The 14,859-nt window shown below is 39.8% G+C and overlaps 1 protein-coding gene across 2 annotated transcripts in view; it reads right to left on the reverse strand.

Annotated features, from left to right (window-relative positions):
• Positions 1 to 48: 48 nt before the first annotated feature.
• LOC141073504 (uncharacterized) overlaps positions 49 to 14,859 on the reverse strand; it is a 174,053-nt gene continuing 159,242 nt past the window's right edge. For both annotated transcript variants that reach the window (XM_073560754.1, XM_073560763.1), the window contains one exon: positions 49 to 10,435. In XM_073560754.1, coding sequence (XP_073416855.1) covers positions 8,919 to 10,435 — 1,517 coding nt within the window. In that variant the 3' untranslated portion in view covers positions 49 to 8,918. The remainder of the gene's footprint in view (positions 10,436 to 14,859) is intronic.

A 14,859-nucleotide genomic window follows, 5' to 3' on the forward strand; every position in this document is an offset into this window, starting at 1 on the left:
AGCTGTGAAAGCAATAAGCTTTGAGTTATATATTCACTAAAACGTAGCCAAGGTCCAGATTATTTTTATTATTATTTATATAGCACTATTTAATGCCATGGTGCGTTACATGAGAAGGGGGGTTACATACAAAATTATAGATATCGTTTACAGTAAACAAATTTACAATGACAGTAAACAAATTTACAATGACAGACTGGTACAGAGGCGAGAGGACCCTGTCCTTGCGGACTTACATTCTACGGGATAATGGGGAAGAGACAGAAGGTTGGGGGTGCAGCAGCTCTGGTGGTGGTGAGGCGGCAGAATGGTTATTGCAGGCTGTAAGCTTTCCTGAAGAGATGGGTTTTCAGGTTCCGTCTGAAGGATCAGAGTGTCTTGGAAAATCGGACGTGTTGAGGCGTGGAATTCCAGAGGATGAGGGATATTCGGGAGAAATGTTGGAGGCAGTTGTGTGAGGAACAAATAAGTTTGGAAGAGAGTTGGAGGTCATGGGAGGATCGAAGATTACATGAGGGAAGATATTGGGGATATTAGTTCAGAGAAATAGGGAGGGGACAAGTTGTGGATGGCTTTGTAGGTCAGTGTTAATAGTTTGAACTGGATTCATTGAGAGCCAGTGGAGGGATTTACAGAGGGGAGAAACAGGGGAGTAGTGAGGAGAGAGGTGGATTAGTTGGGCAGCAGAGTTGAGAACAGACTGGCATGGTACAAGAGAGTTGGCGGAGAGGCCACAGAGGAGGGTGTTGCAGTAATCAAGGCGGGAGATGATGAGGGCATGCACAAGAGTTTTAGTAGATTGACGGCAGAGGAAGGGATGTATTCTGGAAATATTTTTGAGTTGGAGGCTACAGGAGGTGGCAAGAGTTTGGACGTGCGGTTTGAAGAACAGGACAGTGTTGAGAGGTACTCCGAGGCAGCGGATTTCAGGTGCGGGAGAGAGCGTGATGCCGTTTACCATAATGGATAGATCAGGTAGGGAAGATACGTGAGATGGAGGAAACATGATGAGTTCGGTTTTGTCTACATTGAGTTTTAGGAAGTGAGAGGTGAAGGAGGAGGATATGGCTGATAGACAATCCGGGATTCTGGACAGCAGAGGTGACATCTGGGCCAGAGAGGTAGATCTGAGTGTCGTCCACATACAGGTGGTACTGGAAGCCATGGGACTTTATGAGTTGTCCTAGACCAAGGATATAGATAGAAAAAAGTAGGGGCCCCAGGACAGAGCCTTGAGGAACTCGTTCCTCTCCATTCTGTGGGGTTGGGAGTGGAATTTATTCTGCCATTTTACATTAGATCCATTATATTTGATTCTGAGTAATAATTTGTAATTCATGTTCTCCAGAAAATATTCCTCAACCACATCTTTTGTAACAGAGGGGTGTGTGCCTGACCATATATTATACTTATTGATTAGACCATTTCTCTTATATGTTATCAGGTGTAATAGTTTATGTTTAGCTATCGACATAGCATCTTGCATCCTTATCATAAGTATCATCATATTTATTCCTTATGTTTTGTATATTCATGTGATGGAAATAGAGATGGAGAATCTATTTGCAGAACTCTAATTCATCTGCCAGGTCAGTAATCTGTGACCACTGGACAGGAGGCCTGTGGGTCTCTGTTCTTTGCGGCTCTTCTGTTGAGTAGCGGAGCTTGCACAACATCATTTCTGCAGCATGAAGCACTGACTACTTCACTCCAGCCTAGCTAATCAAAAGAGGAGCCAGGAAGAATGGAGATTTGCAGGACTCCCATCCAGAGGTCATAGATTAGTGACCTGCTGATGGACTGGAGTTCTGCAGATCAGTTCTCCCCATCTATAATCTGCTCCTGTGCCTTGCTAGTCCGGATTTTAATAATGATCAGACTTTTTATGTATGTGATTTTAATATCCTTTGTAGAGTTTCACTCATGTAGGCATTAGGCAGCGTTTATACAAGCAACATTTTTAGTCCAACAAGGCAAGATCTGTTCTCTATAAACCGCAGGGGCATGTTAAATCGACACAGCCATGCTCCGACACATAGGTAAACACAACAGGAAAGAACAGTACATATGGCAGGTCAATACTCTGGCAGGTATAAGTCAACCCACACACAAATTAGGAAAAGGTCTCTCCAGCTCCCAAATTCAGGTAGACTGTCCACCATTAGATGGTCCTTTTCTCTTTAGGATAAAAGATTGCTCAGCTCCTCCGCTCTCCTTTCCACTCAATTGACTCCTTAGTGACTGAGCCAATTTTGACCCTAATGACCATGCCAAATATTTATATCTGACCAGTATCATTTCATATGGCAATAATACTGGAGCATGTCAATGGATCTCAGTAATTCTGAAAAAGTTTTTTCATGACATTGTACGTCATGATAGTGGTAAAATTTGTTTTATATGACTTGCATTTATTTGTAAAAATATCAGAAATTTGGTGACTATTTTGAACATTTCACAATTTTCAATCTTTTCAATCTTATTCCCTTAAACCAGAGAGTTGTTAATTACTTTGTGTAACATAACATGTATCATATGTCTACTTTACATCTGCATCATTTTTAAACATTTTTTGTTAGGAAGTTAAAAGGGTTAAAAGTTTATCAGCAATTTCTCATTTCTCCAACAAAAATTTACAAAACAATTTTTTTGGAACCACATCACATTTGAAGTGACTTTGGGGGGCCTATATAACAGAAAACACCAAAACGTGACACCATTTTAAAAACTGAACCCCTCAAGGTCCTCAAAACCACATTCAAGAAGTTTATTAATCCTTCAGGTGCTTCACAGGAACTAAAGCAACACGGAAGGAAAAATTAGCATTTTACTTTTATTTTTACAAAAACTTTATTTTAGCCCTAATTTTTTTATTTTCACAAGGGTAAATAGACTCATCAAGGAACTTATCTAGATGTGTGGTGAGCATGTTGAACCCCCTTTGTGCTTCACAGAAGTTTATAACCGAGAGCCATGAAAAAAAAAAAATAAAAAAAATAAAAATACTCCCACAAAAATGTACTTTTAGCCCCAATTTTTTTAATTTCACGAAGGTAAAAGGAGAAATGCAAAGAAGGGGGATCGTGGAGCTGCCCAGAATTGATCCATATGTTCAAATTAGATGAACCAGAAAAATTAGAAGCAGGTGGAGGGCATTACCGAGACTAAAACCTCTTCTTGCCACATATTGACACCCATTGTCTAAAATCACACTTAATTTTTCATCCTGGTTCACGAACGGCAAATATTTTTTAACAATGGCTTTGATAGAATTAAACTGAGGGCTATGTGGTGTTGAAAAGGATAAATGTATTAATTGTAATTCACAGTTTGTCATTTATTGCATTTGCTGCACAGCGTGCAAGAGACAATACATAGGCTGCACTAGTAGAAAAATAAAAAAATGCATTGCAGAGCACCTTACCAATATTGCAAATAAACATGCCAGCTTTTCAGGTGCAGTGAAACTTTTTGTGAATTTGCACCAGGGCAACACCTCTCATTTCGCGTTTTTTGCTTTTGAGAAAATTTCCCATCTAATCCGTGGTGGCAACAAACAAAGAATGTTATTTTCTTGTGAAGCTTATTGGATTCTAAAGTTGAATACTAAGTTTACTCAAGGTATGAATTCTAGAAACGATTTATTCTGTATCTATTAAGGTTGTGTTCATCCAGAGTTTTGCAATCACACCTTGTGCATATATAACGATTTATTCTATATCTAATAGGCTAGGTTCACATTGCATTAGTTCAGTCCGTTCAACACATAAATGAACTGCGCCAACGCAAATGCCTTTTAAAGATTGCGTTATGTGATCGTGCTAGTGCTGATGCTCCATCGGCGCTAGCAGTGACAGACCCTTGAACGCTGCTGACCGCATCCGAGGGTCCGTCACAGCATGACGGCAGATCGCTAACGCCTGCAGACTATGACATGCGTTAGCGATGCGCTACGTTATGGCAGTCTATGGCTGCGCTAACGTATACGTTACATAGCATTAATGCCGCGTTGTAACGCCATCCGATAGAAAACTGCCATAACACAATGTGAACCCAGCCTTAAGGTTGTGTTCATCCAGAGTTTTGCTATCACACCTTGTGCATATATAATTAATGACTTATGTTTTCATTGGTCCTTTTTTGTATATAGGGTTGTTCATTTTTATGTCTTGTATCCTATGATTCAGGCTAAGTGCACACGCTGCGGATTGCTCTGCGGATTTTTCCGTGTGGATTTGGTAAAATCCGCAGGTAAAAAGACCTGCGGTGTATCTGCGGATTACCCTGCGGTTTCACACCTCTACTATGTTAACCCCTTACCTACATTGGACGTAATATTCCGTCCATGTGACCCTGGACCTAATTCCCATGGATGGAATATTACGTCACAGCGATCAGCGGCGCCCACGTGGTGAGCACCGCTGATCGCGGCCGGGTGTCAGCTGAGTAACCCGACACGTTAACCCCTTGCACACCGCGATCAAACACGATCGCGGTGTACTGGGGGTTAAAGGGAAGCATCGGCAGGGAGGGGGCTCCCTCCGTGCTTCCCTGAGCCCCCCCACAGCAGCGCAATGTGCAGCGCTGCTGCGGGGGTCTCTTTCCCTACAGGTCCCCGGATCCAAGATGGCGACGGGGACCTTCGGGGGCCTGTAGGGAGCTGACTTCCTCAGTGCCTGCAAAGCGCAGGCATGAGGAAGTCTGCGTCTATGCCTGTGACAGATTGCTGATCTGTCACAGTGATCTGTGATGTGACAGATCAGCGATCTGTCACAGGACAGTGATGTCCCCCCTGGGACAACCTAATAAAGTAAAAAAAAAAAAAAAAGTGTAAAAATAATTAAAATCGCTAAATAAATTAGAAAAAAAAAAAAATATTCCCAAATAAATTCATTTTTTCGAAATAAAAAACCAAAACAATAAAAGTACACATATTTGATATCGCCGCGTCCGTAACGGCCTGCCCTATAAAACCGTCCCATTAGTTAACCCCTTTAGCGAACCTCGTAAAAATTAAAAATAAAAAACGAAGCAAAAAATAATGATTTATTATCATACCGCTGAACAAAAAGTGCAATAACGCGCGATCAAAAAGACGCATATAAATATCCATGGTACCGCTGAAAACGTCAACATGTCCCGCAAAAAACGAGCCACCATACAGCGTCATCAGAGAAAAAATAAATAATTTTTTATATAGTTTTCATTGCATAAAACCGCCAAAACATAAAAAAAGAGGTATCGCTGTAACCGTACCGACCCGAAGAATAAAACCGCATTATCAATTTTACCGCACGCGGAACGGTGTAAACGCACTCCCCCAAAAGAAATTCATTAAACGTTGGTTTTTGTTCATTCTGCGTCCCAAAAATCAGAATAAAAAGCGATCAAAAAATGTCACGCGCCCGAACATGATACCAATAAAAACGTCAACTCGTCCCGCAAAAAATAAGACCTCACATGACTCGGTGGGTCAAAATATGGAAAAATTATAGCTCTCAATATGTGGTGATGCAAAAACTATTTTTACAATAAAAAGCGTCTTTTAGCCTATGACAGCTGCCAAACATAAAAACCGCCATAAATAGTAAATCAAACCCCCCGTTATCAACCCCTTAGTTAGGGAAAAATAATAAAATTAAAAAAATGTATTTATTTCCATTTTCCCGCTAGGGCTAGGGTCAAGGCTAGGGCTGAGATTAGGGTTAGGGGTGTGTTGGGGTTAGGGTTGGAGTTAGAATTGGGGGTTTCCACTGTTTGGGCACATCAGGTGCTCTCCAAATGCAACATGGCGTCGGATCTCAATTCCGGCCAATTCTGCGTTGAAAAAGTCAAATGGTGCTCCTTCCCTTCCAAGCTCTGCCATGCGCCCAGTGTTTTACCCCCACATATAGGGTATCAGCCTACTCAGGACAAATTGCAAAACAACTTTTGGGGTCCAATTTCTCCTGTTACCCTTAGGAAAATAAAAAATTGGGGGCAAAAATATCATTTTTATGGAAAAAAATGATTTTTTTATTTTCACGCCCGGGCGTTATAAACTTCTGTGAATCACTTAGGGGTTCAAAGTGCTCACCACACATCTAGATAAGTTCCGTGGGGGTCTAGTTTCCAAAATGGGGTCACTTGTGGGGAGTTTCAATAGTTTAGGTACATCAGGGGCTCTCCAAACGCACGACACCCACAGACCATTCCATCAAAGGCTGCATTCCAAAACGTCACAACTTCCCTTCCGAGCCCCGATGTGTGCCCATATAGTATTCTCCCACATATGAGGTATCAGCGTACTCAGGACAAATTGGACTACAACTTTTGGGGTCCAATTTCTCCTGGTACCCTTGGAAAAATAAAAAAATTGGGGACAAATTGATCATGTTTGTGGAAAAAATACGATTTTTTTATTTTCATGCCCGGGCATTATAAACTTCTGTGAAGCCCTTGGGGGTTCAAAGTGCCCACCACACATCTAGATAAGTTCCTTAGGGGATCTAGTTTCCAAAATGGGGTCACTTGTTGGGGGTTTCCACTGTTTAGGTACATCAGGGGCTCTCCAAAAGCAACATGACACCTGCAGACCATTCCACCAAAGTCTGCATTCCAAAACGTCACTACTTGCCTTCCGAGCCCCGACGTGTGCCCATACAGTAGTTTTCTCCCATATATGAGGTATCAGCGTAGTCAGGACAAATCGGACAACAACTTTTGGGGTCCAATTTCTCCTGGTACCCTTGGAAAAATAAAAAAATTGGTGACTAAAAGATCATGTTTGTGGAAAAAATATGATTTTTTATTTTCATGCCCGGGCATTATAAACTTCTGTGAAGCCCTTGGGGGTTCAAAGTGCTCACCACACAACTAGATAAGTTCCTTGGGGGGGTCTAGTTTCCAAAATGGTGTCATTTGTGGGGGTTTCCACTGTTTTGGTACATCAGGGGTTTTCCAATCGCGACATGGTGTCCGATCTCAATTCCAGCCAAAAACTTCAAATGGCGCTGCTTCCCTTCCGAGCTCTGCCATGCGCCCAAATAGTGGTTTACCCCCACATGTGGGGTATCAGCGTACTCAGGACAAATTGCACAATAACTTTTAGGGTCCTGTTACCCTTGGGAAAATAAAAATTGGGGGTGAAAAGATTTTTGTTGAAAAAATATGATTTTTTAATTGTACCGCTGTACGTTATAAACTTCTGTGAAGCCCTTGTGGGTTCAAAGTTCTTACCACATATCTAGATGTATGCATCTAGATAAGTTCCTTGGGGGGTCTAGTTTCCAAAATGGGGTCACTTGTGTGGGGTTTCCACTGTTTAGGTACATCAGGGGCTCTCCAAACGCGACATGGCGTCCGGTCTGAATTCCAGCCAATTTTGCATTGAAAAAGTCAAACGGCGCTCCTTCCCTTCTGAGCTCTGCCATGCGCCAAAACAGTAGTTCCCCCCACATATCAGGTATCAGCGTACTCAGGACAAGTTGCACAATAACTTTTGCAGTCCAATTTCTCCTGTTACCCTTGGTAAAAAAAAAAATGAACCTGAAGTTTTTTTTTTTGTGAAAAAGAGTTAAATGTTCATTTTTTTAAATATTCAAAAAATTCCTGTGACGCGGCTAAAGGGTTAATAAACTTCTTGAATGTGGTTTTGAGCACCTTAAGGGGTGCAGTTTTTAGAATGGTGTCACTTTTGGGTATTTTCTATCATATAGACCCCGCAAAGTGGCTTCAAATGTGATGTGGTCAGTAAAAATAAAATGGTGTTACAAAAATGAGAAATCGCTGGTCAATTTTTAACCCTTATAACTTCCTAACAAAAAAAAATTTTGGTTCCAAAATTGTGCTGATGTAAACATGTGGGACATGTTACTTATCAAGTTTTTTTGTGTGCTGTAGCTCTGTGATTTAAGGGCATAAAAATTCAAAGTTGGAAAATTGCGAAATTTTAAAAATTTTCGCCAAATTTCCATTTTTTTCACAAATAAACACCAGTTATTTGAATGAAATTTTACCACTAACATGAAGTACAATATGTCACGAGAAAACAATGTCAGAATCACCGGGATCCATGGAAGCGCTTCAGAGTTATTACCTCATAAATGGACAGTGGTCAGAATTGTAAAAATTGGCCTGGGTGTTAACGTGCAAACCACCCTTGGTGGTGAAGGGGTTAAAGGTGTGAAACTGCAGCAGAATCCGCACTAAGAATTGACATGCTGCGGATTGTAATCCGCGGAAAAATCCGCAGCATCTGCACAGCGTTTTTGGTTTTCCATAGGCTATAATGGTACTGCACAGTCTGAAGAACTGCTGCGGATCCGCAGGGCCGGATCCGCAGCAGAATCCGCAGCGTGTGCACATAGCCTAAGGGTTCTTTGAATGCACTCGAAACGTGTCAGGCAACTGGCTCTTAATTATGGCTTGAATTGTAACAGGAGAAAATGGCCCCCAAAATTTTTTGTGCAATTTCTCCAGAGTACACTGCTACCCCATATATGAGGGAAAAGAACTGTTTGGGCACACCGCAGGGCTTGGAAGGGAAAGAGCTCTGTTTGACTTTTTAAAAAATCGCTGAATCGAAAGTTTTTATATAATTTATATAATGTGATTATCAGGATTTTATTTTTGATATTCTGTCTCTCAATGTTAAAATTAACCTACCCTTAAAATTATAGACTCTTTGTGTCTTTGTCAGTGGGCAAAGTTACAAAATCAGCAAGGGCTCAAATACTTATTTCTCCCACTGTACTACATTGGTTTCATGATATTTGTACCACGATTATCCCTATTTATTCAAATCCTTTGATTCTTTATGTATTGAAGTCTGTATATCGCATTTTTCTGTTCTTGCTCATTCTGGCTTTGATTTTCTATTTATTGTTATATTATGCGGTTAAAAAATGAAAGAAAACTTTGAATTAAAAAAAAAATGGCTACTGTCCTGTGTGAGTTTTCAGATGTTTAACAAGGTGTGATTTACGATTAAAACATTTCCCACATTCTGAACATGAAAATGGCTTCTCCCCTGTGTGTATTCTCTGATGTCTATCAAGATGTGATTTCCGATTAAAACATTTCCCACATTCTGAACATGAAAATGGCTTCTGCCCTGTGTGTACTATCTGATGTCTAGCAACATGTGATTTATTTGTAAAAAATGTCCCACATTCTGAACATGAAAATGGCTTCTGCCCTGTGTGTACTATCTGATGTTTAACAAGTTGTGATTTATTTATAAAATATTTCCCACATTCTGAACATGAAAATGGTTTCTCCCCTGTGTGAATTCTCTGATGTGCAACAAGATTTGAATTATATTTAAAACATTTCCCACATTCTGAACAAGAAAATGGCTTCTCCCCTGTGTGTACCATCTGATGTTTAACAAGGCTTGAATTACGTGTAAAACATTTCCCACATTCTGAACAAGAAAATGGCTTCTCCCCTGTGTGTACCATCTGATGTTTAACAAGACTTGAATTACGTGTAAAACGTTTCCCACATTCTGAACAAAATGCTTTCTGCTCTGTGTGACTTTTTTGATGTGCAACGTGACTTTTTTGATGTGCAAATAGACTTGAATTATGTCTAAAACATTTCCCACATTCTGAACAAAATGCTTTCTGCCCTGTGTGACTTTTTTGATGTGCAACAAGACTTGAATTATGTCTAAAACATTTCCCACATTCTGAACACGAAAATGGTTTCTCCCCTGTGTGAATTCTCTGATGTGCAACAAGACTTGATTTAAGTCTAAAACATTTCGCACATTCTGAACAAGAAAATGGTTTCTTCCCTGTGTGTACCATCTGATGTGCAACAAGATTATAATTACGTGTAAAACGTTTCCCACATTGTGAACAAGAAAATGCTTTCTGCCCTGTGTGACTTATTTGATGTGCAACAAGACTTGAATTATGTCTAAAACATTTCCCACATTCTGAACAAGAAAATGCTTTCTGCCGTGTGTGACATTTTTGATGAGCAACAAGACTTGAATTATGTCCAAAACATTTCCCACATTCTGAACACAAAAATGGTTTCTCCCCTGTGTGAATTCTCTGATGTTTAACAAGATATGATCTTTGCGTAAAACATTTCCCACATTCTGAACATGAAAATGGCTTCTCCCCTGTGTGATTTTTCAGATGTGCAACAAGATATGTTTTCCGATTAAAATATTTCCCACATTCTGAACATGAAAATGCTTTCTCCCCTCTGTGAGCTTTTTCAACAGCCCTTCTGTGACTTTTGTTTTGCATATTTGTCTTTGATGAAGCAGAAAAAAGGACCTGATGAAAAGGATCAGAGGACAGATTTTTTCTGATGAGATCTTGACGTGTATCTGGTATAATGACGTGTTCTTCACAGGTATCGGGTGTGATACTAAGGTTATCTGCTGAAAAATCTGAGACTATCAGACGTCCCTCTGAGTTCCTGGTACAGTCATCTGCGAAGAATAAAAAATGATTTAAGTATTTTTCATTAACACTGCATTGAATCTCTATTACTAATTATATTAAATAATGTATAGCATTCCCATGCAAACTGCAATACAATTCAATTATTGACAGACTAAGACAATAGACCAGAAGGAGGGACTGAGATTACCGTGTTAGGTCACCAGGTTATGTACTTACAAATTTTCACTTCTCTATTGTAGCCATCTTTTCAGTTCACGATTCCCTGTGTCTGTCATGAATCTGATTCAGTTACAAGTTCAGAAGAGACTCATAAAAGGGATCTGTAATCAGTTTTATTAGGAGATTCCTTTTCAGACATTCGCTGACAGGTACAAGCACTATAGCACACAGCAAAGCACACTGGAGCAGATTGATCATGTACACAAGTTATGGCTTTGGAGGAAACGAGTTGTTTTATCTATATTTTTATTGATGCAACTAAACAGTGGATACAAGAAAGAACAACAAGTCCTTTATATTCATATATACAGTTGTGCTCAAAAGTTTAAATACCCCAGCAGAATTTTGGCTTTCTTGGCCTTTTTCAGAGAATATGAATGAGAACACCAAAACTTTTTCTCCACTCATGGTTAGTAGTTCGGTGAAGCCATTTATTGTCAAACTACTACAGTACAGACCAAAAGTTTGGACACACCATCTCATTCAAAGAGTTTTCTTTATTTTCATGACTATGAAAATTGTAGATTTACTCTGAAGGCATCAAAACTATGAATTAATACATGTGGAATTATATAATTAACAAAAAAGTGTGAAACAACTGATAATATGTCTTATATTCTAGGTTCTTCAAAGTAGCCACCTTTTGCTTTGATTACTGCTTTGCACACTCTTGGCATTGTAGGCATTTACTACAGGCCACCTGTGCAAGCTGAAGATATGGATGAACTCTTTATGCATCAAATGGCCAAGTTCTCCAAAAAATATCACATAGTTGTCATGGGAGATTTCAACTATCCTGACATTTGTTGGGAATCTCTAGAAGAGGAAGACATGTGAAGACTCAGACGTCAAGGTTAGATTTCAGAAAGGCAGATTTTAAGGCATTCAGAAAGAGAATTGGAGGGATCCAATGGCTGGATATCCTTAAGGACAAAAATGTCCAGGAAGGAAGGGAAATCTTGAAAAATAAAATTCTCAAAGCACTATTGTTAACAATTCAGAAAAGAGGGAAGAATAGGAAGCATTTAAGGAAACCAGGATGGATGAACACAGAACTTAAGCACATGCTAAAAAGGAAGAAAAATGTTTATAAAATGGAAAGAGGGAGGCATGTCTAAAGAAGAATTTAATGCTGTCTGCAGAACTTGCAGGGCACAAATCAGATTATCTAAAGCTGACAATGAATTGAGGCTTGCTTGAGATGTCAAAAGCAATAATAAAGGTTTTTGGGGATATGTCAAAAGTAAAAGAAAAGTCAAAGATGCTATAGGATTTTTACAGGATGAAAATGATGAAATGGTAAGACAGGATGTTGAGAAGGCCAAACTTTTAAATTCCTATTTTGCATCTGTTTTCTCTCAGAAAGGAAATATAACATTAACTGTTCTTCACTGTACTATTAAGGGTATAGAAGAATCCAGGATATCTATAAACAGTAAGATAGTGAGGAAACACTTAGCTAACCTACATGAATTCAAGTCTCCAGGTCCAGATGAAATACACCCCAGAGTACTGAAGGAGATAGCAGAAGAAATTTTTGAACCCCTCTCCATAATCTTTGAAAATTCTTGGAGAACAGGAGAAGTCCCAGAAGACTGGAGAAGAGCAAATGTTGTTCCTATCTTTAAAAAGGAGAAGAAAGTGGACCCAGGCAACTATAGGCCGGTGAGTCTCACTTCTATACCAGGAAAAATCTTTGAACAAATTATTAAACAACATGCATGTAAGTACCTGGATAAGAATGAAGTGATTAAACAGAGTCAGCATGGGTTTGTAACTAATAAATCATGACAGACTAGCTTAATTTCCTTCTATGACAGAATCATTGATTGGGTGGATCAGGGAAATGCTGTAGATATAGTATATCTTGACTTCAGCAAAGCATTTGACAAAGTATCTCACACAATCCTTATTGAGAAAGTGGCTAAGAATGGAATGGACAAGGCAACTGTTAGGTGGATTCATAACTGGCTTAGTGATCGGACCCAAAGAGTGGTCGTAAATGGCTGCACATCCAGTTGGAAGAATGTCTCAAGTGGGGTACCACAGGGCTCTGTCCTGGGCCCTGTATTGTTCAACATCTTTATCAATGATTTAGATGAAGGAATTGAGGGTAAACTGATTAAATTTGCTGATGACACAAAGATAGGAGGGATAGCTAATGCTAGAGAAGAGAGAGAGGATTCAAAAACAAATAAATAAACTGGAGCAGTGGGCAGCAACTAACAGAATGGTTTTTAACAGGGAAAAATGCAAAGTACTACATCTGGGCAATAAAAATGAAAAAAGCATATACAGAATGGGAGGAATAGGGCTAAGCAACACCACATGTGAAAAAGACTTGGGTATACTAATAGATCAAAGACTGAATATGAGTCAACAGTGTGATGCAGCAGCAAAAAAGGCAAATGCAATTCTAGGATGTATTAACAGAAGCATACAATTTAGATCACGTGAAGTCATTATTGCTCTCTACTCCTCTTTGGTCAGACCTCATCTGGAATACTGTGTCCAGTTTTAGGCGCCACATTTTAAAAAAGACATCAATAAACTGGAGCAAGTTCAGAAAAGAGCGACCAGAATGGTGACCGGTCTGCAAACCCTGTCTTATGAGGAAAGGTTGCAGGATTTTGGAATGTTTAGCTTGCAGAAGAGAAGACTGAGAGGAGACTTAATAGCTGTTTACAAATATCTCAAGGGCTGTCACATTGTAGAAGGATCATCTTTATTCTCATTTGCACAAGGAAAGACTAGAAACAATGGGATGAAACTGAATGGGAGGAGAGACACACAGATTACATATTAGAAATTTTTTTTTGACAGCGTGATCAATGAGTGAAACAGGTTGCTATGAGAGGTGTTGAGTGCTTCTTCAATAGAAGTCTTCAAACAGAGGCTGGGCAGACATCTGTCTGGGATGATTTAGCGAATCCTGCTTTGAGCAGGGGGTTGGACCAGATGGCCCAGGAGGTCCCTTCCAACTCTACTATTCTATGATTCTACGATTCTATATCCAAGGAATTGATGCCAGTCAGCAGTGTTCAAACTGTGATTAACAAATGGAAAATCAGGAGCTCTGTAAAAAAACAAAACCACGGTCAGGTAGACTAACAAACATTTTGTCAACAAATGCCGGGATGCAAAGAAAAACCCACAAACAACATCAGCTGAAATACTGGACTCTCTGAAAACTAGCGATGTGGCTGTTTCAAGATGCACAATAAGAAGGCACTTGAAGAAAAATGGGTTGCATGGTCAAGTCGCCCGAAGAAAGCCATCACTGCACAAATGCCACAAAAGTATCTTGCCTACAATATGCAAAACAACACAGAGACAAGACATAAAACTTCTGGAACAAGTGATGATGATGACGATTTCCCACCGCCACCTCATACAGAGACCAATTCTGTAAAAGGGTGAAGCTCTGAGTCGGGAAAGTCTCATTGTGTGAACACAGCTCACGACAACATTGATGAGAACAAAATTGAACTTTTTGGCAACAACCATAAACGTTACATTTGGAGAGAGACCAACAAGGCCTATGATGAAAGAAACACCATTCCTACTGTAAAGCACGGAGGTGGATTGCTGATGTTTTGGGGGATGTGTGAGCTACAAAGGCACAGGAAACTTGGTCGAAATTGAATTGAAGGAAACATAAATGCAGCAAGTTATCAGCAAATACTGAAGGCAAATTTGCAATTAGCCCGGAAGCTGCGCATGGGACGTATTTGGACGTTCCAACATAACAACTATCCAAAACACAAAGCCAAGTCGACCTGTCACTGGCTACAGCAGAACAAAGTGAAGGTTCTGGAGTGGCCATCTCAGTCTCCTGACCTCAATATCATTGAGCCAATCTGGGGAGATCTCAAGCATGCAGTTCATGCTAGACAGCCCAGGAATTTACAGTAACTCGAAGCTTTTTGTCAGGAAGAGTGGGCAGCTTTACTATCTGAGAAAATAAAGACCCTTATCCACCACTACCACAAAAGACTAGAAGCTGTCATTGATTTTAGAGGGGGCAATACACGGTAAAAAGAAATGGGGTATGTGAACTTTTTATCATTTGGATGTTTTGGGTTGTCATTATGATTTAAAAAGAGAAAAGACAGTAGTCTGACAATAAATGGATTCACCCAACCACTAACTATGAGTGGAGAAAAAGTTTTGTTATCATTCATATTCTCTGAAAAAAGGCCAAGAAAGCAAAAATTCTGCTGGGGTTTGT

Source organism: Dendrobates tinctorius, unplaced genomic scaffold (assembly GCF_039654945.1).
Source record: "Dendrobates tinctorius isolate UK_male_01 unplaced genomic scaffold, ASM3965494v1 ptg000014l, whole genome shotgun sequence".
Lineage (NCBI taxonomy): Eukaryota > Metazoa > Chordata > Amphibia > Anura > Dendrobatidae > Dendrobates > Dendrobates tinctorius.